Source organism: Erithacus rubecula, assembly GCF_903797595.1.
Source record: "Erithacus rubecula genome assembly, chromosome: 3".
NCBI classification, from domain to species: Eukaryota; Metazoa; Chordata; class Aves; order Passeriformes; family Muscicapidae; genus Erithacus; species Erithacus rubecula.
The window spans coordinates 65,362,800-65,387,573 of record NC_136689.1 but is presented as its reverse complement, the minus strand read 5'-3'; the positions used below and the strand labels follow the sequence as shown (position 1 = coordinate 65,387,573).

The following is a 24,774-nucleotide window of genomic DNA, read 5'->3' as shown; positions in this document are numbered from 1 at the left end:
GAGCTGCTTGCAGGAGGGAAGCAAGCACCTGTGAAAGGGCTCGTACTGCCAGCTCTGTAATAGGGGTGGCTATCGCCTGAGTGGATTCCATGTGAACAGGGAATGACTGGAGATTGGTTTTTCTCACATTTTGAGATTAGGGTTCTCTAGATACCATGTGGGTGCAGGACTCTGGGCTTGGCCTTCCCCAAAGGCCAGACTTTAAACCCTGGACTGGGATTTTGAGAATTTCACAGGTGGAAGGAAGATGATTTGTGCCTCTCTCTGGAGTTGGAGAGCTGGCTAACTCACCATGGTTTTCTCCCTGTCTTTTCTCAACAGATCTGCTTGCTCTGATTTTCTACTTTCACTCCTTTTTCTGATAGAACTGAGAGCAGAGACAAAATTCACATTGCAGGAATTTCAATTCAATTCTTTTTGTCTGGTTTTTGCCTTTGTGAAGGGGTGCACAGGCTCTGAAATGCCTCTCTCTCTGCCTTTATTGCTGCCATAGTCTAAACTGTGTCCTGTATAACACTAAAATGTGCATTCAGTGCTTGTCATTTTCATGTAGAGGTAGTATCCTTTGCAGAACAGTTCTTTGTGCAACCTCCTCCTCTGGAAAACCAATACAGAAAATCTCCGGGGCAGTTCATCAAAACAAATGTATGAAATCTTCAGGCTCTTTTCCCAAAAATAGACCCTTCCTCTGTGTGCCTACAGACATGTTCCTGTAAGGAAATTTTCCAGAGACATATCTGACAAGCATTTCCTTATGTGCTTCATGTAATGAAAATCTTCTGCTTCCTTGGTTTGGGATCAACAGTTCCTGCTTTAAACATGAGCTTGGACTTGCAATCCACTAACAGAATATTTTCATTCTGTGTTTTGGAAAACACCTTATGCAGGCAGGAATTTTTAACAAGTCCTGCAACACCCACATTTGACAAGTGTGCCTGGAGTCATTCAGATGTTCAGGAGTGAAGTTTGCTTCTTTTGCACCTGGATATAGAATCACAGCTTCACAAGGCTCCCGCTAAAGGAAAGTATTGAAGGTCAAGATTTATTAGCTGTCTTTAAGCTGCTGATCCTGTAGTAGTTCTGTGCCTTTTGAAGGAGTACATGTGTAATTCCCCCTCACAAAAATACTTTCTGCACACTGTCCCTGCAATGGAGCAGAAGGAAAGCTGTATGGCCACCCACTCTCTTAGTGTACCAGAAAGAGAGGCTCACAGAAAGACCAAAGTGTGGTGGTGAGCTAATCTCAACACCACCTGATTTTCCTCTGTTGAACAGAGGAGCCCAGTCCACTCCTCCAATCATATCCCTCTGGGATTTGCTCCCATTTTAAAAAATTTAAGTGTATATTGGGTATGATTACCAGCATCAGGAGTGCTTTGAGGGATCCTCCATTCTATCACACCAGTTTACCTTCAGTTTACCCACTTCCACCTGCAAACTTTGTGGTGTTACTCCTGTTCCTCTCAAGTGCAGTCAGTGAGTGTGCCCTCCTACTTCCCCCTTGTCAGACTTTTCTGTGACCTTACAATGTTTATGTCATGGAATAGATGGATGCAACACTTAGGTCTGATGCTTCCTCCCTAATCTGCATGTTCAGCATCAGGGCTGGGTTCTGCTTGTCATGGTGGCACTGGGCATCTCATTGACTTCAGCAAAAACATGCTACTTGTGTTGTGTCAGAGGTCAGAATTTGGTACCTGGTAACTTCCTCTCTAGGGAATGAACATATATATACATATACATGCACACACACATACATATATATATATATGTATGTATATGTAGGGCTATTTTTGCTTCCCACCTACCTTTCCTTTGCACACTGCCTTCCTCAGGGAATTTCATAAATAAATTACTGATGATCTAAGCATAGAGGAGCAGACTGAGTAGGATTTAAAAATAGTTTGATGCCTGTAAAATGGATCATTTTCACAGTTAAACTATTTTTGCTCTAGTCTTAGAGGAATGTTGAAAGTGGAAGGAAAATGTTTTTTCAACAAAAATTATTGGCAATTTTCAACAAACAGAGAAGTATTGGAAATTCTTGGGTTTTTTTCTTTCTGAATTCTACCAATGTGAAAGTTAAACCCAGATACATAGTTGTTTCCACCAAATTAAATTTCAATATGTGTATGTGTTCTTTGGTTTCTGTTATTTATTTGGAAAATCCCAATTGTCTCTTTAAGAATGTAAATGCAAGCAGAAGATCTAAATGAAGGGATTGCCTTGCTTTTAGAAAGCCTTTGCATGAGCTGGTTTGAGAACAGGGAGCAGTCTAACACAGCAGTACAGAACTTGGCACAGGCTGCAAACTTTCCCAGGAAGCAGCAGGGCGTGTGTGTGGGCATCCCCACACTCACCATGATCAGTTGTTTAACCATGACACTGTTTTGTGATTGCTTGATGGCTGCTGCATTTTGGAAAGAAAACACAAATTATTCAGATTCTCTTATGCTTCCAGACAGACAAACATCCCAAATCCCACAAACTTCTATTTGGTCTCCCATGCGTCTCTGTAACTATGAGGAACAGAAAAAGAATTGCTTGCAAATTAAATGTACTGCAAGGTGAATCCAGCTCAGTATTCTCTTGGTTCTCTTACAGGTTAGCAGTGTCATTCACATTGCAGTAACTCACACAGAAATTTTCAGTCAAACCTAAGGAAAGTCAGGTTGAGATGTTCAAGCACTGGTCCCAGGTGATACCCACTGAAGACACCATGTCTTGTGTTGCTTTGGAGAGACCAAGGCAGGTAGGAGCTGAGCTGGCAGATTCTCTGGGATTAGCCCTGGAACCACGATGCCAAAAACCTGTATTTTGATTGACTACCCCCAATCTTCACTCCATTCATACCATCCTCTGTGTTATGGCATCCAAATCAGGGGACTCATTTATCTGAGAACCTGTCCTCCAAAAAGAACAGCAGGGTGGGAGGGCTGTGCTTCATCTGAGTGGGTATTGTTTGCCTGCACAACCAGCTGTATGGCCACAAAGCAGATATGGTGCTGACACAGGAGTGTCAGAGCAAGGCTTGCTATCTGTCTGTGGTATTTGCTGTGGGAAGAAGAATAATCTGTGGCTTTGGAGGATGTCTAGCAAGAAAGTCAAACAGATACTCTTTATCTGCTATTGGAGATCGTTCTTTTCATGCAAAACCAGTTGGCTGCTGCCTTTCAGTTTTGCAGGTAACCTTTGCAGGCATTGCTGTATCAAAGATCGCCATTTAGATAAATCCTTATCTGTGTTTAGGCTTACCATTCTTTACATCATGATGGATGAAGGGAGACAGGCCTTTTTTTTCTGCCCTGGTGTATCACAATAGAGTGCTTTTTTCTGTATTGAAATATCTGATGAAGAGGAATTTAAATACACAATATATTACTTCAGTAAATACACTGAAAAGCATTTATGCACAAAGTTTTACCCTCTTTATTTTCTGAGGTTGATAGTTGGAGTTTTGTCTCAGCCTGTGTTGCCACACTGCCAGATTATCTTTCAGAAGCCATGCTAACATATAAAAGTTGAGTAGTTCTGTAGCAGGACTACAGGCATTGACAGAGATGGTCCTGCACAAGGAATCCAGGTATGTATTTCATTCTTCAGGGATTTCTCAGCCCTTTATTTGGATTGAAGTTTCTGTTGAATTGAGCTTCCTAGGAAGGCTGAGTGAGGTGCTTGCATTTCTCTTCACTTGCAAAGAGGTTCAATGATTCATTGAATGACATTCAGCAAGTCCTTGTCACTCACTATCCTACTAAGCTTCACTTCCCCTTCTGATATCCTGCCATGGCCAGAGACGTCTGATATTTATCAGAGATGAATATGTTAGTTTAGGCGGGCAGTGCTGCTATAAATAAGGGATGAAGCTGTAATTGGAATTGATCCCATTTTTGTAGCTGAATGAATTGCCACCTCTTTGCTCATCTGCATAGCCTGGAAGTTTTCACATTCTGAAGTATTTTTTTACAAGAGCAATTTAATGCTAAAGTATTTTATTGTATTGGGGGAATGGGTAAAAACATGAACAGTTGCTTTCAGCAGTTCAGCTGATGAATGGTAACTCAATAATTTTCTTGAGCTCAAGCATCACAGTATGTGAATACACTTAAATTTAATTTTTTGGCTTTGTCTGCAATTCTTGAGAGACTCCTGTTGGTTCCTAGCAGAAGACCAGCTGGTTCTTTCTGTTGGTCCTTAGCTTCCTTGAGCCTGCTCTCAGTGCTGCTTTCTTTCTCTTGAAACCAAGCGTGCCTGGTTTCTGCTCACTTGGGAAGGCAGAGAGGATGCAGGCATGCTTGTCCTGGATGGAGTGGCAAACCCAGTGAGCATCATGGTTACTGTGTGTGCATTGGTATGTTTGTAACACAAGAGAGGGTAAATTATCAGCAAAGTATGGGTTTGGTTCATATCCTGATGGAAACATCCCAATCCATTCACTCTTACAGTGGTAACCTTTGTAAGCCACACAATTCCTCAGCTGCAATGTCTGCAGCCCAGTGCAGGGAAGGCATAGGGGCTTTATGCCATGAGCCAAATTTAGCTGCTGTGATCATTTACTATCAGACTTTCAGTATGGATGGATCAAATTAATCTAGGTAAACTTGATCTTTTTGTGGTATTGTGTTTGAAATATGTAATGGTAGAGGGTCCTCCATTTATCAAAGATCCTAGTAACATGAAGCTGAAAGAGAGGTGGCAAACACAAGCTCTCCAAAAGAGATGAAGCTGTGAATCCTCTCCCAGCTCCTGTGCTTCTTAGTTTCTGTGATGTTTCCAGGGGGTTACAAGTAAGGGTGACCATAAATTTGGTACTTGTGTCCTGAAAGTACTTTGTGGTTAGTTTTATATTTCATTTGCTTTGAATTTCCCACAAAACTTTAGCTGGCTCCACGTACAGTCTTCGCAGCTAAATTCCAGTAAATGCCAAGCCAAAATGAAAGTAGAAGGGAAAAAAAAGTGAAAAGCCAGAAAAAGAAGACTGAGAGTAGTTGCTGTTTAGAGAAAAAATCCAAAACCCAAACTAAGCCTAACCACAAAACCCATAAGGGCTGTAGAGTGTCCATGTGTAGTGTCCATGAATGTTGCAGTGCTCAAGACAGCATTGCAGCTGGGATTAACACTGGGGATCTTTTGGTAGTGAGTGTGCATGAACATCTTCAGAAGAAATGCAATTTATATGTAACACTGTCAATGTGACCTTAGAAAAATCTCTGAAGATGTGTATTTGTTAGCAAAAAAAAAAAAAATCTGTCCAGTTTGACCATGTTTGTCCCCTTCCCACATGCTTAGAGCAGCTGCAGAGAGCAGCTCTCCCCTTCCACAGCTGAGAGGGTGCAGAAGGTGCAGTTCCCCCCTGCTCCATGTCCTGCTGCTCTGTGGGGCACCCCAGACTGTGCAGAGAGCCTTCACCTCTGAGAGCCCTGGCACTGCATCCCTGGGGTCCAACAGTGGCAGTTCTGCCCTGCTGCCTGGGAAATGCCAACTGCTGATATGACAACACTGCATATTCAAGATGAACCCATGGCTTGATACAAGGGTGAAAAATCATAGAAGGGAGTGCTCTTTGCTATATCTGCCTCTTTCTCTTGCAGTATTTCTAAGTGGCTGAGTTGTGCCAAAAGATACAAGTTGCCTTTGAAGCAATTTTTAAGTGTAAATGTGACATTTCCTCCACTGATCACACTTTTTTCAAATAAAAGATAATAGAGTTGTCTGACTAGCTCAGCTCTGGGTCTTTGCTGGAGTAGTTACTCCAGAATGAATTGGATCTGTAGTGGTGGCTTTTAAAATTATTTTCTTTTTCTTTTCTTTCCTGTTAAGTTCTAAGCTGATTTAGCACCTCAGTTTGAGTGTGAAAATATTCTAAAAGGTGAAGGATCAGTGATTTTTATGTAGTACCCAGCATCCTTCTGCCCAGTCCTCATTTTAGTTTAGTTGATGCTGTAAGAGTTACTTAAGTGCAGAGAATGTACTGTATTTTTTTTCTCAGAACATTAAAAATCCATGCTAATTTCATTCCTGTTAATTCTCAGTCTCATGACTTGAGCTGGAATTAAAATATAAATGACACAATATTTTTAGTGTGAATGATGTGTTATTGTGGCTTATGTTTTTTACTTACTAATTTTTTATTCTTGAAAATTCATGTGCAAGTGTTCTCATTTCTATATTCTCTAACCAAAAGCAAACCACTCAATGCCTTTAGCCAGATGGATTTAAGAGCAGCCCAGTCTTACATGGTAATGACTCAACAACTTACTGAACCCAGTTAGCAGCTTTACAGATCATGACTCAAAGTATCTCATAGTTAAATTTCGTAACAGTCCCACTTAGATTATCTCACATCCTCCGTGTAACTGTTCATTAAAGGCACTCATGCCTTCTCTCAGCAAAGGAGTGATTCACCACTAATATTTCTAAGTCTTGGTCCCTCTACTTTTTTCCAGCCTTGCTTTTTAATGTCCAAAAGCCACCAGTCAGCTTGGGCTGGTGTCCCACCGTACAGGGGAGTAGTTAAAGGCAATGATTTTGAACAGATTAGTCTTTAATGGCAGTAAATTTTTTACACAGCCCTCCTTTCTGAGTATGTGCATTATGTTTGGAGCAATTTGACTTGCACAGAATGAAATCTGTGCTAGAACAGAGGCCCTGTGAAGGACCCTACATACCTAAGATTGCCTCAGACCACTGAGCTCAGGCTTACCTGATGGCAAAAGACTTTGCAGTGTTGCAAAGTTCAGCTGTCATAGCAGTTTTTGCTTACCTCTTCTCATGCTGTCCTGGACACATTCATTCATTTCCTAACTAAAATGGTGTATCATCATTTTTAAGAAGAGGATCTGACTGGCTGCTTCTGCTCATCAGTTTTAAAAACATTGCTACCAAGGGACCTGTCCCTCTTGTTTTGTGAAACGTCAGCTGAATCCTCAGTTGGCAGAAAGAGATGTCATCCTGTAGCCTTCAGTGGGAATAGGTCAGGAGCTTTGACTCAGCAGCTTTTGGGGACAGCCAGACAGATTTTTTTTCTGCTGCCTTATATCTTAGTCTCATTTTGTTGTACAGCACAGTTTTATATGAACTTGGGGGAAAAAAGGAGGATGTGCATTACTGTTTATGTGGATCCAGTGAATTACCAGCTTGTGATTTTAGCCCCTGTTTTCACATGTGTTTTTTCTGGCAGACTAAGTCTTGCTTTGTGCTGTTCTCACCCCTTCACTGTGCTGGTGGAGTGTGTGGGGAGGCCACTCAGTGACTCAGATTAGGAATTTGGTCATTTTTCAACCCCATCAGCTTGCTATTGGGGTTTGTCACATGTGCAGCCACTCAGGCAGAGGTGCTGGTTTTGATACATTAGGGCATACCTGAGAAGCACCTGGAGATGGGTTTGGAGAAGGATTTGTGCAAAAACACTGCTGCTCAGTTTTGCTGCCTCACCTAGCTGCTGCTGAAATGCTTACCCAGTTTGTGGAAAAGAAAGTAGATACAGACTCAACCTTTAAAAAACAAAAAACAACAAAACTGAAAGATTGATCCAACACAGTATGGATCTATGGGCTTTGTAGGTGGATGCTGAGCCTCATCCAGATTGTTTCCATGCTTCCCTGTGGAGTATCTATGTTGTGTTGTGAGATACACAGAATCAGAACTGAGATCTGTTGAGATACAGGAGACTAAGTTTGTCCTTGCCAGTGCAGATGTGCCAGTAACATAAGAAAGCTTTCATCCAGCTTAGAAGTGCTTATAAATGTTGTTTCTGTCCAAGCCCATGCAACCTGTGCTTTGGGCTGGTGCTTCAACTTCTGTGATGGATTTATTGCAGTCAGGGATGAGATCCCTGGTTAAAAACCTTTTCCCCAGTGGATGCTAAATTAAAATCACAATAGCATCAAGTATCATGATATACTGTGGATGAAAAGTGTGTGGGTTTCAGGAACAAGTTCTGCAGATGTCTCTCTCTCTCTGTCTCTACTTCATGATGCTCAGCAATCTGATTTTACTGAGTTGTCCAAACTGTCTGTGTGTCTTCACCTTTTGGTGGAGACTACAGTGCAAAATGTCACAGGGTTATTTCAGTCTCCATCTTCTTCTCAATAAGGGCTTCTCAATAATTTCTGACATGTCTTCTACTTTAGGGAAGTATATTCTCTCACTGAATGAACACACATGGCACCTGTGTTGGCTCAGCCATCTCTGTAGAGAGAAGGTGTCACTGGCTGGGGAGTTTGTCCATGTGAGTGCAGTGGAGAGACATGGTGGATACAGAAGGGAGCATGAATAGCTCTGCAACCCTCAGCACTGAATGTCCAATAATTTTCATATTCTTTGGTTTCAAACATAATGTTAGAGCACCAGCCATCCTGGCTAGGTGTGTCAAATTAGGTAAAGTAAAGAACAAACCCTGCTGATCTTAATGGAGTTAACCTCCCAGGGACACTTGGCAAAGCAGCTGCTCAGGTGTAACTCCCCTCAATCTCAGGAGGAATGTCTCCTTCCTTGCATTGTACTGTAGTTCAAATGAAGAAGATCTACAAGCAGAGGTGATGGTGCTTAAGGTCACACCACCAAATTGTTGCATCTGATGTGTAATACCAGTCATGTCTCCTATAAGTCCAAAGTCAGTAATGTAAGAATAACTTGAGTTCATTTCAGTTACCAATCTGAGTTAATGGTTGCTGTGTGTGACCTACACTGACTTACCTACAAGTAAGGCAGGATTGTGGGACTGTGGTTCAGGAACCTGTGGCAATTGAGTCCTTCTGCTGTAATTTAGACAGTCATGTCAAGAATGTGATCTCTTTTTGAGGGGAAAGGAGAGTATACATCTTAAAGTTGGTTAAGAGTCTCTCCAGTTCAGGGAAGAACAGGCTGCAGTACATTCAAAAGTAATATGTGCCCCCATTAAGCCATTATTTGTTACTGTACAGGATAAGTCATAAATAGTTTATTTGTTCCTTGGTGACTTCATATTTCATGTAAGAACAGAAGAACACATCTGCAATGGCACTTTTATGAGATCAGCATTTAATCCCTGAAAATGATTTAGTAAACATCACAGATTCCCAAAAACTAGCAGTATTATCAGTCCAAGCAAACTTGTGAAGGTTAATAAAAAACCTGACCTTTCCAGCAGTGGCTGGGAATGTATCACAAAATCACAAAATATTCTGAGTTGGATATACACATATTCTTGTACAAGTAGAGGAGGTTATTATGGTGGCTTCTCATTCTTTGCTGTGGAAGGCAGCGTAGGTAGGTAAAATGAGAGGTGGCTTCTTTTGTCTACAGGAGGAACAGGCTCAGTAAGTGAATACAGAACAGTGAGTGAGTGAGAATGGGAAAGCCAGAATAGTGTGGGAATACAAGGGAAACGTGGCTAGTTATTCAGAGCATTGTGTTGGGGCTCCACAAGTTGAGATTTCTATGTGTCTATTATGAGATTAGCTGATCTGCAGTATATCCTAGCATAAAGCATTTCCTTTGTATTTTTTCTGTCTCACCACCTGCAACAGGGCTTAAAGTTGATCAACTTCTATGTCAGAAGGCCACAGTCCCCAGAGTGGGGCCAACCAGGCAATCTTGATTTAAGGATTGGTGGCTCACATCTCCTAGTCCCTGGACTTCCCAAAATTGCTTTTGGGTGAAGAATCTCAACAGGCTTGTTTGCAACATTGTTTTGTTAGAAGAAAGACTTTTCCCTTATTTTAAGATTGTTTATGGCTGAATGTGAACTTGGAAAGCTGAAAGCAAAAAGTTAACCTCTTGATATAAACTCAGAAATGTTTAAAAGAAAGAGTGCAGTTCAGCCTATCAAAGATATGCAGCATCTTCTGTGGCTGTTCCTTAGAGCTTTCCTAAGGCATCTCTCATCCCTGAAGCAAGAAGAATGACATTCTCCATTTGGGATGCTGTCTTATAAAATGGACTTTTCTGGGTTGTTTGTTTGTTTGTTTGTTTTGTTGACTTTGGCAGTGAGAGGTAACTGAGCAGCACTTTGCTTTCCTATGTGCTCTATTTCAACATTGGCCTATAAGGCTAAGGATAAGGTTGCTGGTTTAGAGATTATATCACTTTCAGGGGATAAACAAAATAGGATGTGTGTTAAGTTGGAGCTTTAGGGAGCTATCTTTGCTACTCAACTAACTTTCTGCATTTTAAAGACTGTTACATTATGTTATGCTAAAGAGTTGAAGAGTACTGCCACCTAGTTCATCCTCCTACTCCAAGACAAGATCAGCTCTACTTATAGCATTCCTGACAGACACTTGTATAACCAGTCCTTTAAGACTTCCAGCAAAGGGGACTCCAACTGCCTTTCCAAGTGGATTTTCAAGCTGAACATTTCTGCAATATGAGCTCATTACTTTTGTCTCCAGCTGCTTGGGAATGTTGATAAAAGATTAGTACCTAACTGTGCAGCATTTTTGGTATTTAAAGCATGTCTTCATGCTTTCTGTTCTTTAGGCTGAGCACCTATATTCTCTCAGTCTTGCCTTATAACTTGTGCTGTCCAACAGTGTCACAGCTTCGTTCACCTTTAGCTCATGGTTCTGTGTGGTCCTCAGATGCTTTGTGCAGTGCTGCTTTTTGCCCAGCTTTCACTTGGTCTGGTTGAACTGTATCCTCCAGCTTTTTCAGTTTGTCAGGATTATTCTAACTTTGTCTTCAGTTATACTTAGTATTTTACCCAACTTAATGCAATATGCCAGTTAACAAACACTTCTGCTGCATCACCTCTTCCATTAGTAAAAGTACTCCATCATCCAGGAGCCAGGTTGAAGAACCCTACAAGAATGGTCTTTCAGATTTGGCTGAACTGGGGAAAACTGCTCCCAGAAACAACAAATTATTGGCAAGCACTACCGCTACTTGCAAGGTTACCTTTTTGTGGTAATTATCAGTATTGATCACCAGTTTTCTCATCCATCTATATGCAGTTCCCTCTATGGCAAAACATTTAGGAAGACAGATTTTTAATACCTAATTTTATCAACTGGATTTAGTATTTTTCTTGTTTTTTTCACTTTCCATTAAAATGCTTAAAATGTTTTTCTTTGTGGCTTTGTCTGAAACTGCTTGCAACTGCCAGTGGAACCAGGTTTTGTGACAGGTTGGTCTTAGGCCATTTTTCCTTACCTGGTTTAACTGACTGTGAAGATGCACATACCTACAAGTGCTCTTACACTCCATACTACTTCCTGCAATTTCTCATTTCACTTATTTGAGTTATTAGCCTGTTTATAGATGGAAATTAGGTTGTTTTGACTAGATTTAATCAATACATCCATGTTTTCTTTTTTTTTTACTTTTTTTTTTTTTTTTAATTTCCATTGTGTGCTTACAAATAATTTCACAGATTTACAGAATAATCTGAGTTGGAAGGGACTCACAAGGAGCATCAAGCTCAACTCTTAAATGAATGGCCCATACAGGGATCAAACCAACAACCTTGGCATTATTAACACCATGCTCCAACTAAATGAGCTAATTAGCTACATCAGAGTTTTTCTGGGAAATTAAAGTAAAAGCAAATGGTTCATAGTTTCTATGACTTCCTAGCTTTGGGTTTTTTCTCCATTTCCAAAAATAAGCACTCTGACCTTTTTGAAACATTAGGTACCTTATTTGTTCTCCATGAACTCTCAAAGACAACTGATTTCTTCTGCTCATTCCTGGAGTGCTTTAGGGCAAAGTTCATATCTTGGACAATTTGAGAACATTTGGTTTACTCTAATGCTCCCTGTGAATTCCCTTTTCTGGGCTGAGATCTTATTCCTTCTTTGTTGATATTAATTCCTGCTAGTGGGAGGATTGCTTGGCCTTTTTTAGTAAAGTCATTGCAGAAATGACTAGTGTAACTTCCTAGTGTAATGCCTCAATGGCTTGATTTCTTTCTTGAGTGGCAGACCAATAATTTTGTTTAACTCACAGAATGATGCATTTCATTTTGTGCCCTCACCTTGTAATCTTCATGCCCACAGGGTGTTTTATTGCATGTTGCTCATATTATCTCACTGTAGGAGGTGTGTACTATGCATACTTCCTATCACATACACATTTTTTATTTTCATAAAGAGCAGCCATAATATTAAGGAGGCAACATGCCAATCATGGCAGCTAGAGTTTTCCAAATGAATGCTCATTTCGACAGCTGTGAAAGTTTTGGCCAGCACACCTCATTGGCATATGTTGTCATCTTTTGACTAGTTTCAATAGTGTTGCAATATTTTCCCCATTTTTCCATTCAAAATAACCAGGAAATCCTCACCTACAAAGGTGAGACCTGACTACTAGACTTTGTCTGTCGTTATGGTCCAAATGTGCTACCTGTACAAATGGCAAGAGAAAAGTTTAACAGCCTGACAGTTTTCCAGTGTGTTAACAGTATTTTAATCTGCTGGCCAGTGGTTCTCCTTACTCTAAGGACTTTCTCTGGGTTGACTTTCCAAGGCAGCAGCTGTCAGAAAAATACTGAGAGCAGGTTTCTTGTGGCTGTGTGGAATCATTCTATCCTCAGGGAGGGAAAGTGGTGGATTTCTACATTTCTAAAACAAATCCAGTTAGCCAGATTAAGGCTCGTAAAACCTGACAATTCTGAGAGCAAAAATAACTTAGGAACTAGAAGGACATAGCAAGCAACAGTTAATTGTGCAAGTGGCTGCAGGGTTTTCACCAGCTTTGATACTGTAAGCAGCCCTATTGAGAAACCCCCTCTGTTTGCACACACACAGCTAGAAATGTTCTTAAGTTGCCTCCTGGTGCTGCAGGCTGACCTGTGGGGCAGGTGCTTTTTGTTGCTTTTCCTCCAAAACAAGGGGGCAAGTGATTTCTTTTAACCTCTTATTTCTGTTTTAAAGTCCCTCTTGTCTTCTAGTCTCAGGATAACTCAGCTATTCCTCCTGACTTCTTGTCCCCATCCTGTTTTCTCCTGATTTGGGCTTAGTTTATCAGTTAAGAAACAGCATATTTGGTTATCCTGATGTTGTCTCTCCACTCTTCCCTGCCCTATCCACTCTGTATTGGATGAGTTGCTTTTTGCTGCCATAGCCTGTTTTGCTTTCCAGGACTGCTGTATGATGTGCAGTGAAGAAGGGTGACTGGCAGTGTGTGTGAATGGGAAGGGTAACTTGGAAGAGAGATAACTCAAAGGGTCTGTGCCTGCACTTGTCCAAGCCTCCTCTCTCTCATCTATTTTCTGTGTGGCCTTGGACAAGTCATTTTGGTTCTCATCTGAGTCCAGAGCCATGTCCATCTTTAACTCACAACAAGTGTAAAAATACCTTAACACCTACCTCCTGGGTCTGGTGAGGACAAAACACTGATCTCAGTGATGAAATCTACACAAGAGTCTAAAGCAGCAGAGATACATCCAAACCAGCTGTCACTACCATCCATCTTCATTTCTTAGGAGAATGAATTGTTTTAAATTCTCATATAAATTCCCTTTCTACTTGATTATGAAATACATTTTAATTTGACAGCAATGTTATTTTTAGTAATACTATTTGTAGCCTTTAGTATTAACATCTAGTTGGCAGAAAAAACTGCTAAATATTTATACTTCTTATCTTTGATCTTTTACTCAGAAGAACTGAAAAGGTATCACACTTACCATTTTTATTATAAATATTTTAGAAAGCATTTTAAAGAGTCCAAATTCACCTCTCATGTTGGATTTATTTAGACTGTTGGGATGGCTTGTCACTCTTAAGTACAGGCAGTTGCCAATGGTTGGAAAGTTTAGGGTGATTCTGCTGTGGCTAAGGACCAGGAGTGGAATTATTAACACCACTGTTTGATAGGAGGAGGACCAAAACTTCTTGCATCCTCTTATTTGCAGGCTGTGGCTCAGAGGGGGATGAATACAATGTCTTTGCACAAGAAGCACAGCTCTACAAAGTGCATCTTCTAGAGCTGCTCTTTGCAAACAGGTTGTGTCCCTCATCCTCTCCAGTATAGCCCTTTGCCCTGGAAGGGCACAACAGGGTTGTGAATGAGATACCCAAGTCACAAAGTTCTGCCAGAACCACAGAGCCTGTTGCTGCCAGAGATACCTTCTTCCACTGCTAAATTACCAGGGATTTAGGAGGTCAAGAAAAATGTGGAGAAAGCAGGAGAGCCAGCAATGGCAGAAAATATGTTGATTTATTCTGGGTTTACTCACTGAAAATGTGATTTTTTTTTTCTATGAATTTCCTGGTTGGTAGCCAAAATGCTTCAGCTGCCAGCACTACCAGGACTTCCAGGTAATGTGTGCTTCTGTTCTCCTCAGTATGTCAGTATCAGCTATGCCAGCCAAGTTTCTTTTCCAGAGAGAGGGGTTGATCCATCATAGGAACTTTTTGCCTTGGCCTCTCCTGGGAAATGCAGTCCTGCCATGGTTTCTGAGCTAAACAGCTGAGGAGAAAGTCAAGAAGCTTAGATGGAAATTCCCCTAAGACACAATATTCAAATCAAGTTATTTTGTTCTTTTGTTTGCTCAGTTAGAGAGTGTTTAAGTCTCCAGTGGTCATTTTTTAAACAAATAATGAAAAGTATTACTCCTTGCATTTTATTTTGGTGAAAGCAAGATTAGACTTTGAAAAGCTTTTGACATGAACTTTTTTCAGTCAAACCTAGGGAAAGTAAAGCAAAATAAAATCCTGTGCTGTTCACAGAGCAGGTATTCTGTCCTGTCTCATACTGAGACTATAGTTTTTTCTCTTTTACTTTCAGCATCCAGTTATTTTTCTATGTTTAGTATGAAAAAATAAGTCTCAAGTACTTTATCAATCATTCTTCTCTTATTTGCCACCGTAATGGGTAGAAGCTATTTCACTGGATTTTGTATGTATGTATCAGAAAGTTTTCTTTCTCCCATCTTTATTTCACCTGTGCAGTTCTTGTATCCTGTCATGGTGATAACCCTGAAGAAAAAAATAGGGTTTTGTACCCTATTCTGAGTCTCACAGGTTTGCACATATTCTGATCTTTGTGTGCATGGCTTTCTTTCATTGCTCAAAGGCTCAGCCTTGGGAAGTTGAGAGACTCATTCCATGCATAGTGATGAATTCATGTGGCATGGTGAGTGCTCTGCCATTACTCTGCTCAAAGTTAATCAAGTCATGAAGATATTCAGTCTCTAGCCTACTCTTGAATCTTCCTGGATTTAGAGTGGGATTTTGAACTGAATCACTCAATGGACTGGTGAGCCCCTAAAAACAGAAGATGCCCAGTGTGAAGTGAATGAACCAAGTTCACCTTGCAAGAGAGACAATTTTCAGTCATGTCCAGCTTTAAATCACCATGAAATGGATTTGTCAGTATTGGCATTGATCAAATATGATGGGAATTCTCTCCTCTGAGTTTGATAGATGATTTTCCCAAAGAGACAGAGATTGGAGGACAAGCAGTCCGTTCATCACTGATGCTGGAATCCATCCCCCTGAGAAATGGTTTCATACCTGCTTTACAACCACTGATCATTGCCTTCTTCAAGGAATCAATGAGTCATTGTCTTTAAAATGAAAATAAAAAGCGCAATCCCAAATCCCAAGGCTTTGTAAGTTTTTCTGCCCTTTGGTGGCAGCAAAAGTCTGTGTCACAGCTTATGATCCTGTGGGTACTCTAGATATTTTTTTTAGTATAATGGAGAATGGTACTTTTCTTCTTCACCCTAGTGATATTTCATTACTGCTTGCATGTAATGGATTCCATTACTTCTGATGCTGTGAGACTTAAGAGCTTTTTAATAGGAAGTGCTTGAATGTGAGATGGGTTATCTGTATCCTTGGCTGGTTACTGAGAGGGCTGTAACAGTGCACAAGGGAAATACTCTCTCAGTGTCTTGTATAACTCAGTCTGTTTACAAGAGTTCTCTCTGCTTGGGAGCTGGCAGAAGAGAGTCCTGCACTGCTCATGGTGGTTCTTCTGTTGGCTTCTGTCAACAAATCAAGGTGATTTTTTGAAATAAAAACCAGTGTTTAGGGTGCAAAGTGCTCGGCCAAAGCACAACTAATTGCTTGACCTGTTCCATTAAACATTTAGTGAGTACCTTAAAAGAGAGGACACTTTCAAGTGGAGCCTGTGAATGATTTTATTTTTTCAGTATTTATCTATTTGTATCTGTTCCTGCATGCAAGAAATTAGTTGATAGATTTAGGCAGAAAAGGAAAATAATGATCAAAGCTTTTGGATTAATCCAATGTTTTTGAATACTGGACAATGACTTAGATTGTACTTATTCCTGTCTAACAGTGTCCATTGACTGAGAAGCTGAAAATGCTTTCATTTTTCATCCATTTTTCACTATCTTAACTAGAAGGTGTTATTTATGTCCTTTGCCATTGTATTCCATACTGTGCTCTTTATCTCTCAATAATCTGGCTATTAACAGAATTTTGACTTTTTTTTTTTTTCCTACATGAAAAGAGAAGCTTAAAATGGAATTAATACTAAAGAAAGAATGAAAAGGTCAAGCAGATTTCAGGTTTGGTATTCAGATACAGATTTCACCAAGTCCAATTAGAAAAGAGCAAAAAGTCCATTACTGTCTCAGTTTTGTGAAATAGAAGAACAATATTTCAGTCCAATCATTAGTCAGTGAATATGCATCTCTTTTGAAGTGACCACCATAAAAATCCAATAAAGTTGACACTCTGAACATAAATATCTTGGCCTGAACTATTTTTGAAGCTGAACCACCCTTCTGCCAGGTGTCAGCTGGAGAAGGTATGCAAGATAAATGACCATTTCCTGCTTTCTGTGTGTTTAAAACAATTCTTTTGTCTGGAGGTGATCTAATGCCTTTCACTGGCATCAAAATTGCCTTAAACAAAAATATGTCCCTTTTTAAGAATATGCTGTGTGTACAATGTGCACTTCCAGAGAGATGAAGTATTAGCATTTAAAAGGATGGATGAGAAGGCATATTTTGGAAAGACCTTGGTTCAGAGAATTACTGATACATTCTATGTGCATATCATCATAATAATTGCAATATTTGCCACTGATTAGAAGGTATACAGCTCAAGCCTTTTGCCATTTTCCATGATGTGGCTTCTAGCAAAAAGTGTTATTTGTCAATTTAAAATTTATGTTAGGATATTTAGCAGTTGTGCTTACTATCATGGTGATGGATGTGGTTTGAAAGCATGGAACAAAAAGGAACAGGTAATTACATCTTCTTGCAGTTTAATATTCTCCATTTCCACTTAAAATGTGAACCATTCTGGAACTGCTGTAGCCACAAAGCAAAACCAAAGCTGTGCTCTCTGCATGGCTTTGTCAATTAGGATGCTGGTAACATGGAATGGTTTATTCATTTCTTCCCATCATCACTGCTTTCAGGACATTGTTGCAAACAAAACGAGCCCTTCTCTTCCCTGAGGTCATTCCATGCATGTGATCTCTGTGAAGGGTGTAGCAGCTACTGAGTACTGTGTGAAGGTTTATGTAAGGGAATTACATCATGAATCTTCTGAGGGCATAAAGGATACACAGTTCAGTGGCAGGGATACCCTCAAGGAACCTCATTAACATGACTCACTTAACAGAGAGAAAAAAATCCCAAATGCTTGCACTACCATATGTGTAGACCTTTCATTTTAAATGGTATTCTGTAGGAAAAGGTGCAGTATAGATATCATGGTGAGTAGTACTGCTCAGTGAACTGCTCAGGGTACAGAAAGGATGGTACTCTTTTGCTCTCTCATGCTGTGACTGATTGTCATCTCTAGTTTTCTGTTCCTCAAAGTGAATCCAGCTCTCAGGAAAAATGTCTGGTTCTGTGTTGTCCTCACCACTTAAGAGCAGGAGTAATCTCCTCTGTGCTTCTCTATTTTCTTTAAGGCAGATGGAAAGTAGATTACAGGTAAAAGAGGGGGGGGGTTTCCCACTCAGTCCTGCTTCTTTTATCTCCCTCTTCTAGTACAGGATGAAGAAATTTTCGTTCTTGATTTGGTATTGCATTTGGAAGAGATAAGTGCCAATGCCAGGCATTTATTCTTCGTGCAACATTTTGCTTACGGAATGACCCTGTGGTTAGTCTTATGTAATGCCTGAGACAGGTTCCCTAGAACACTGAAGTGTTTTGCTGTTGGTAGCTTCTGGGATCAGCTTTTCAGTCAAGTTGCATTTAAAGCACCCTTGAGTGGTTTTCCATGCAGGAAAAGCTAACACACATGTATTAATTTTTGTTTCATTCTAGCCCAGGTGCCAGGGTGACGTTGTTTTCACATAGATTTTATTAGACTAGTGGCAGATTATGGCAGATTATTTCTTGTTCTGCTTAGGTATCAGGCTGAAATACCCAAACATATACACTGACCTTCAGATGGACCCTACACAGTGACTCTGACCTGGCAGGGACCAGCTCCTAGCACATGAAGGCAACTGACTGCCAATTCCTGACCATCATGAGGCAAAGCTCTTTCCTGCAGAAGTCACATGAAGGAGCGTTAGGCATTAATTCGCTCCAGTGTTTGTCCACAGCCTGTGTCCTGCTTCCTCCTGTGGCATCAGAATAAACCCCTGCCTTCCCTCTCCCTTTGAGCAGTGCTTCACTGTACTCACTGTGCTTCATTACCTGCAAGCTGCAGGCTGCTGCAGAGGAGACTTGTGACACTGAGATCAGCTGAAGCCTAATGGGAGAGGAGTCCGCCTGACTCGTCTGGTGGGGCACTTTAGGGAAATAAACCCCACTGTGCTCACTGTTAAGCTTCTTCTTTTTCTTTTCTTTTCTTTTTTTTTTTCTTTTTTTCTTTTTTTTTTTTTTTTTTTCCCTGTGAAGCTGCTGTTGCAGGTTTTGTCCTCAAAATATTGTTTCTGAGGATAGAGAGCCACTGTTTCCATACTGTCAGGCTGCAGCATGACATGCAGCAGAGACTTCATTATGCATAAGCAGAGCCATCTCTAGGGCAAGCACATACTCTGTGACTCTGCAGAACAAAAGGGAAGTGAGAAACAGAAGGAGCAAAGGTATTATTTGCTGACAATAATTGTTTCCAATTGCAGCTGATGGCAAGGATTAATCAAAGTGTCTTAATGCTTTATTTGGGAGCAGGGGAAATATTAGGGGAGGGAACAGCTGAGAAGTGCTCTTCCAAATGTCCCTTGAAAAGTTAATAATAGTACTGTGGAAACAATGCTTTAGGTTTTGAAACTTGTAGTGTGTCTTTTATTGAAATAGCTTTGAACCATTATACTCCTTCTTTCTCATTAGTAACAGTGCAACTAAACCTAGCCAAAAGTGAGAGAAAAATGTAGCACACAATGTAGCATTCATGTTATGTGGAGTTATGTATATTAGTAGTTACAACTTCATTTTTCACCTATCATTAAATCTAATTACATAGATTTTATTACATCTATTAATTACATATATTTTGCCTATAATTAAATTTAATGCAATCTTCATTTTAGTTCTCTCAAACCAATGCTTGTTTTCTGCAGCTAACAGAACTCTAGTCCAGTGCTGTTCTCTACAACCTCTACCTTTTCCTGATTTAAATACCTCCCAAAGCTACTGGTTTTCCATAACACCCACAAGAAACTACTGTATCCTAGTCTGCCATACATAATTTGTTATGGAATGAGCCACTCTCTAGCATGGAGGGAGGGGGGCACAGAAACACCTAAGTCAGCAGTAATTGTCACTTTCATTTAACCAAGGCCAGTGAAGAAGCAGTGCTGTAGCTATGCCTACCACAGCTTGCACCTACATGAAGCAAACTTGTGTTTACATCACATTAAATAATGATAATGAATTTTCAGTCATGGGATATATTCCCAATATTTGCAAAGCTTCAGGATTAAGCCTGTGACTGTACACCTTCTGAATAGATTTCCAGCCAAAGCAATTTGCAAATGTTTTTGATCAGGTGTATTCCTGTAGCACCTTTAAAAACTGAAATACTACCAGCTCTAAGGATATTTGCCAGTCTGGCTTTGAAAATCCTTTCTGTTGAGCTCTGATGCATTATCCCTCTCTCTTACTCAAATTTCTCACTGGCAATGTAGCATCTGACCAAATCCTTATTATTCCATTTACTTGCTTCCCCCAAGTTTGTCCTCTTGGCTGCTTTGAAGAGGTGGAGCAGAGCAGAGCAACACCTTCCCCACAGTTACACCTCCCCCTCTTTTCTCAAAGATCACTTTTCTGCAGCATTTAACCTGCACACAGGGAAAGCTCTTGGCTGGCTTTTAGCAGTTAACTGCAGTCAGCTTAACACTTTATGAAATGCAGTTTGCCCTTTCAGGTGCTAGCAAGATTTAGCCTGCTTTATCTTCAGAGCACACAAAAAAGGAGGAATGCTTTAATTGGAAGTAGCTTTTTGTTGTAAACTGCCAGTGGGACCAGGGCAAACTTCCCACCCTTCTTGGGTGGGAATAAAATTGGTATCAAACAACTATTCTGGGGTAAAAATTACCTGTGCCTGTTTCTAGTAGGATTTGAGGTTTAAATGAGTATCTTGAGAGTTGTCTTTGTGGATGAACACATCTAACCTTAGATTTAATCAAATAGTCATAAGCATAAATGTGGTTCTAACATGAAGCAATTTTCTGGAGAGAGAATGACCCAAAGTTTGCTGACTGCCTTTGTGTGCCATTATGTGCAGAGTTCTGCCAGTCTGGAAGCTTCTCCTGCCTGGTACTGTCTGGTTTCCCATTATTTTTCCCCTCAGATTTTCTCTCTTTCATTGAAGTGAGTGTTCACCTTTGAAAAAAACGAAGCTGTGTGGGCTCCATTTGAAACTAAAAAGGATGCCATAACTCCCATTTAAATTCAGTAACACAGGCACTGCAATTACAGAGGTGCCCTTGCAAAACTAGGTGCTCCTGCCTGCTTTTGATGGAGAGCAAGAAGGTGGTTTTTTTTCACTCTTACTCAACTTAATGGTTTGTCCTGATTTTCATTAACTTGTAATTGCCTAGCCAGCAACTCTTAAATACTTTTCTTTCCCCCATCATTTCCTTTTCTCTATTCCTGTTCCCTGTTGTCCTTTGTCTCTTATTTTCCATAGCAGAGGGTAAGAAGCCCTTCTCCTGGGGTTGTTTGTTATGGTAAGAAGCTACCACACCACAAGTTGATGCATAAGGTGGACTTCAGCAAAGTCCTCTGCCAAAATTAAAATTCAGCTCAGTCCCACCTCTCTGCACTGTGTATCTTAGCATTAAGGTATTTTCAAGCAACAGGGGCGAAATTAGACCGCAAATAAAAATGATCCAGAGGGTAAGTGCTTGGCCTGATGCATTTGCAGGCCCCTGTATTTATGAGCCCTCTTTTGGTCTGTGTTCTGCAGGACGAAGAAGGTGAGCCACTGCTACCGGATCGTGTACCGGCACCCGGAGCGGACGCTGTCGCAGGACGAGGTGCACGGCATCCACCGGGCCATTGAGGAGTCAGCAGTTCGCCAGCTGGGGGTGGAGGGGAGGTTCTAGCACTGCTGCTCTGGAGACACGAGGACAGCTCTGCTTTTTGCTGCTTTTTTCTTCTTTTTTCTTCTCTTTTTGGGGTAGTTTTAGGTCACAAGTAGAGAGAGGGGTTTTGCGCCTGAGCACAGAAAGCGATTGATGAATGGGTAGCGGTAAAACTGGCAGGTAATAAACATTACTACTGAGAAATCATTGACAAAGTGCTGGTGCTTTATTTTAAGAAATGGGGGAACAGCAGTAATGTAAGATTTCCCTCCTGTTACAATAAGAAATACACTGCCTGGTGGTTTTCTGTGTTGCTAATTGGTCCCTGGGTTCCATTAAACTGTAAATACTTGGCATTATTTCTGTTTTGACAGGATCTTCTGTCCATGTAACAAGTGAAGCAAATCAGAGACACAGATTAATTCAAGGAAGAAAAACCCATCCAGCCCCACCCCCATCCCCAGCTTTTTCTTTTTTTTTTTTTTTTTAATAAGAAATGTCAGATTTTGCTTCAAAAAACCTTCCAAGAAGTACTTCTTGTGAAGTTTGGCTCTCTTACCTTCAGAGCCCATGGTTGTTGCTTTCATCAGCTGCAGAGAAGGAGCCAGTGTGGCTTGGGCCAGGCATGGCTGTTGACAAATGTTGGGTCATTCACAAGTAGTTCCTGTTAGATCCTCTTGCTGCCACAGAGATGAGCAGAGCTTAATGGGGTGCTCCAAGCTGTGCTGCCTTCCCAGGGGAGAAGGTCCCTTGTCTCACTTCTCTTTGCATAGACACCAGTGCAAGATCCCATCGAAGTGTTGATGTCACCTATGGAAGGAAGGCAGTAAATAGAAACTCTTCTTCCCTACAATACCCTGAAAAGCAGCTGCCTTGATCTCTCACAGTATCTTGCTTTCTAGCAGCAGTGTCAGAAATTCGACCTTTAAGGCAGGAAACCAAAATAAAATGAGATCTGCTGTTTGAGGCTCCAGTTGCTTTACAAGATGCTTGCCTTCCTCATTGCAGGTTATAATAAGTAAATTCTGGCAGTGGTATGATGCTAGGGCCTGTAGAAATGTTCAAATGATCTGATAAATACTTGATGAGCCATTGCAGATGCTGGTAGGGAATATGGGACTTGTTTTGGCTTGTGATGGTATTTCATGCCATCTTGTAGGTCACATCTGGTGCTGTGCAGGCAACATTCCCTCCTTCAGGGAAGAAGGCGGTAAAAATGCTGCAATAAACAGCATCTAACACTGATTTATACCTTATCAAGAAACATCTGTGCAGCAAGCTTGTACTCAACCATAAGAAGCCAGTTACTATTGCAGATGTGACAGAGGCAGAGAGCTCATTTTAATTTCATTACTCAACATATTTAGCTGTGTAAACAAATCCTAATCTAAATGGCTGTTATGTTATCCAAATAACTTGATTATGACAACAATATGCTAGACTTTTTACAAGGCAAAAAGAATGAGTGGCATTTAGGCACGAGAAAAACCTACGTGGTTATTTTAAAACCATCATCTACTAAGATCCATAAATACAGCCTAGCCCATTTGTTGTTTTTCAGTCTCCTTCATCCTTCACCTTTTCAGAATTCTCCATGATGAACATGAGGAGGAGGAGGAGGAGGAGGAGGAGGACTTCCCTGAGCTGCACTGAGTAGTAGTTCCAAGTTCCAATAGTTCCAAGACAAGGCCTGATGGATGCTGTCACACAGGGCAGCAGATAATGTGGGTCTGAATTGATGAAATTGTCTGTGGAGAGAGTACCATAACCTATGTGCTGTAGGAAAGAACTAAGTCTCTTGGGAAAACTGGAGAACATCTGTGGTGAAATAGGTCACAAGAATTCCCTTCTTAGTGAGTTTTCCCTTTTGTACTTCCCAAATCTTTAAGTTCTTCTTTGATTTTGATCAATCCATTTTGAGGGCATAGAAATCTGAGGAAAACAAGGAGAAAATTGGACATTGAGCCTTTTTGGTTGCAGCCACAGGACATCATGTCTGGCTTTGCAAGGCAGTTTGGGTGTTCTAGGATCAACCCATATCCAGTCACTAACATCAGCTGTGTTTAACTCAATGATTTTATAGCTATACAATTCTGTGGTTCTCTGTGTCTGGATTGCACTCCAGTGAGCACAGGCTTCCTGCAACAGCCAGGTCTTGGTGGAATAGTGTTATCCTTTGAAACCTGAAAGGTTAATCTCACAAGCTAATGGGATAAGGGGGAGGTTGGAAAGCTTTCCCTGAAGGTGACCTGACCCCATGGGATCATCTTCTGGAGTACATGTTTTCATAGAAGCAAATTTCAAGCAAAGACATGAACCATTAAGATTAAAAAACCAAACAGCCTCTTGAGGTGCAAGTGTGATTCAACCATAGGAAGGCCTGTAAAATCACATGGGCTGGCTGTGAGCATAATATAAATACTTGGTTATGTTTATCTTAGGTAAACCTTTGTAATATTAAGTTTAGGATTAATCTACTCAGAAGACCTGTTGTTCTGGCAAGAATTCACCACAAGCAGCAAAGCAGACCTCAGATCAAAAGGCGTCAGTGTTGCACTTTTATGCTCCTGTCCTCTGGAAAATATGATTTTCCCTTCAAAGCTTGACCTTAATATTACTGGGAAATCTGCTGTGAATAGTAGTGAAATCTCAAACCGTGTGATCCCTTGTGGGTGCTGACAGGGAGCCCATAAGAATCCCAAGGCTGTAAAAGCCATGATTTATTTTACTGCTGGTCAGAGACCCAGGATGCCAATAAGACCTCAGAGACTGGGCTGATCCTGGTGGGAATATGACTGAGGAAGGTCCTTGGGACAGTCACTGACCAGCTCTGTCAAAGAAAGGGCTGCCCTCTGCTGTCTCTTGGCTTTTCTCAAGACTTATTTAGCACAAAGGTGGGTGAACTGGCTTGAAGACCAAGAACAACATTGCTGCTGAGGTAAGGTCCCTGTTGTCTCTATAATCCTTATAATCTGTTTCATGAATATTCCCCAACTTTGGATGAGCTACAGGTCTAGTAAAGGGGGATGAATTCCCAAATACCAGTGTGGAACAGCATTTCAATAATTAATGGACATGCTGACTGACTAGTGACAGACACAATACACTGCTTCTTGTTTTTATCAGTCCCTTGTGTATGTTTTTGTGTGCTTCTGGGTTTTACATCAGCATCCTTTAATAAAAGAGGAAAAAGTCAATTGTAGCAAGCTGCAGGAATACTGGCTGGGGGTCTGTGTCATTGAACAGTATGTACTGTTTGAATGTTCTGGATGCTGGTTTTGTTCCTAGTTGCCATTGGTTTTCAAGATAACTGTGATTCCTGAAAAACTAAATGTTTAGTTTTACCACCCAGTTTGGGATCTTCCCAGTAAATGGCAG

At 40.8% G+C, this 24,774-nt stretch overlaps 1 protein-coding gene across 5 annotated transcripts in view; it reads left to right on the top strand.

Annotated features, from left to right (window-relative positions):
* The window catches only part of FARS2 (phenylalanyl-tRNA synthetase 2, mitochondrial), a 227,899-nt gene extending 206,296 nt beyond the window's left edge, over nucleotides 1-21,603 (top strand). For all 5 annotated transcript variants that reach the window (XM_079299456.1, XM_079299455.1, XM_079299452.1 and 2 more), the window contains one exon: nucleotides 21,279-21,603. In XM_079299456.1, coding sequence (XP_079155582.1) covers nucleotides 21,279-21,417 — 139 coding nt within the window. In that variant the 3' untranslated portion in view covers nucleotides 21,418-21,603. The remainder of the gene's footprint in view (nucleotides 1-21,278) is intronic.
* Nucleotides 21,604-24,774: the final 3,171 nt, after the last annotated feature.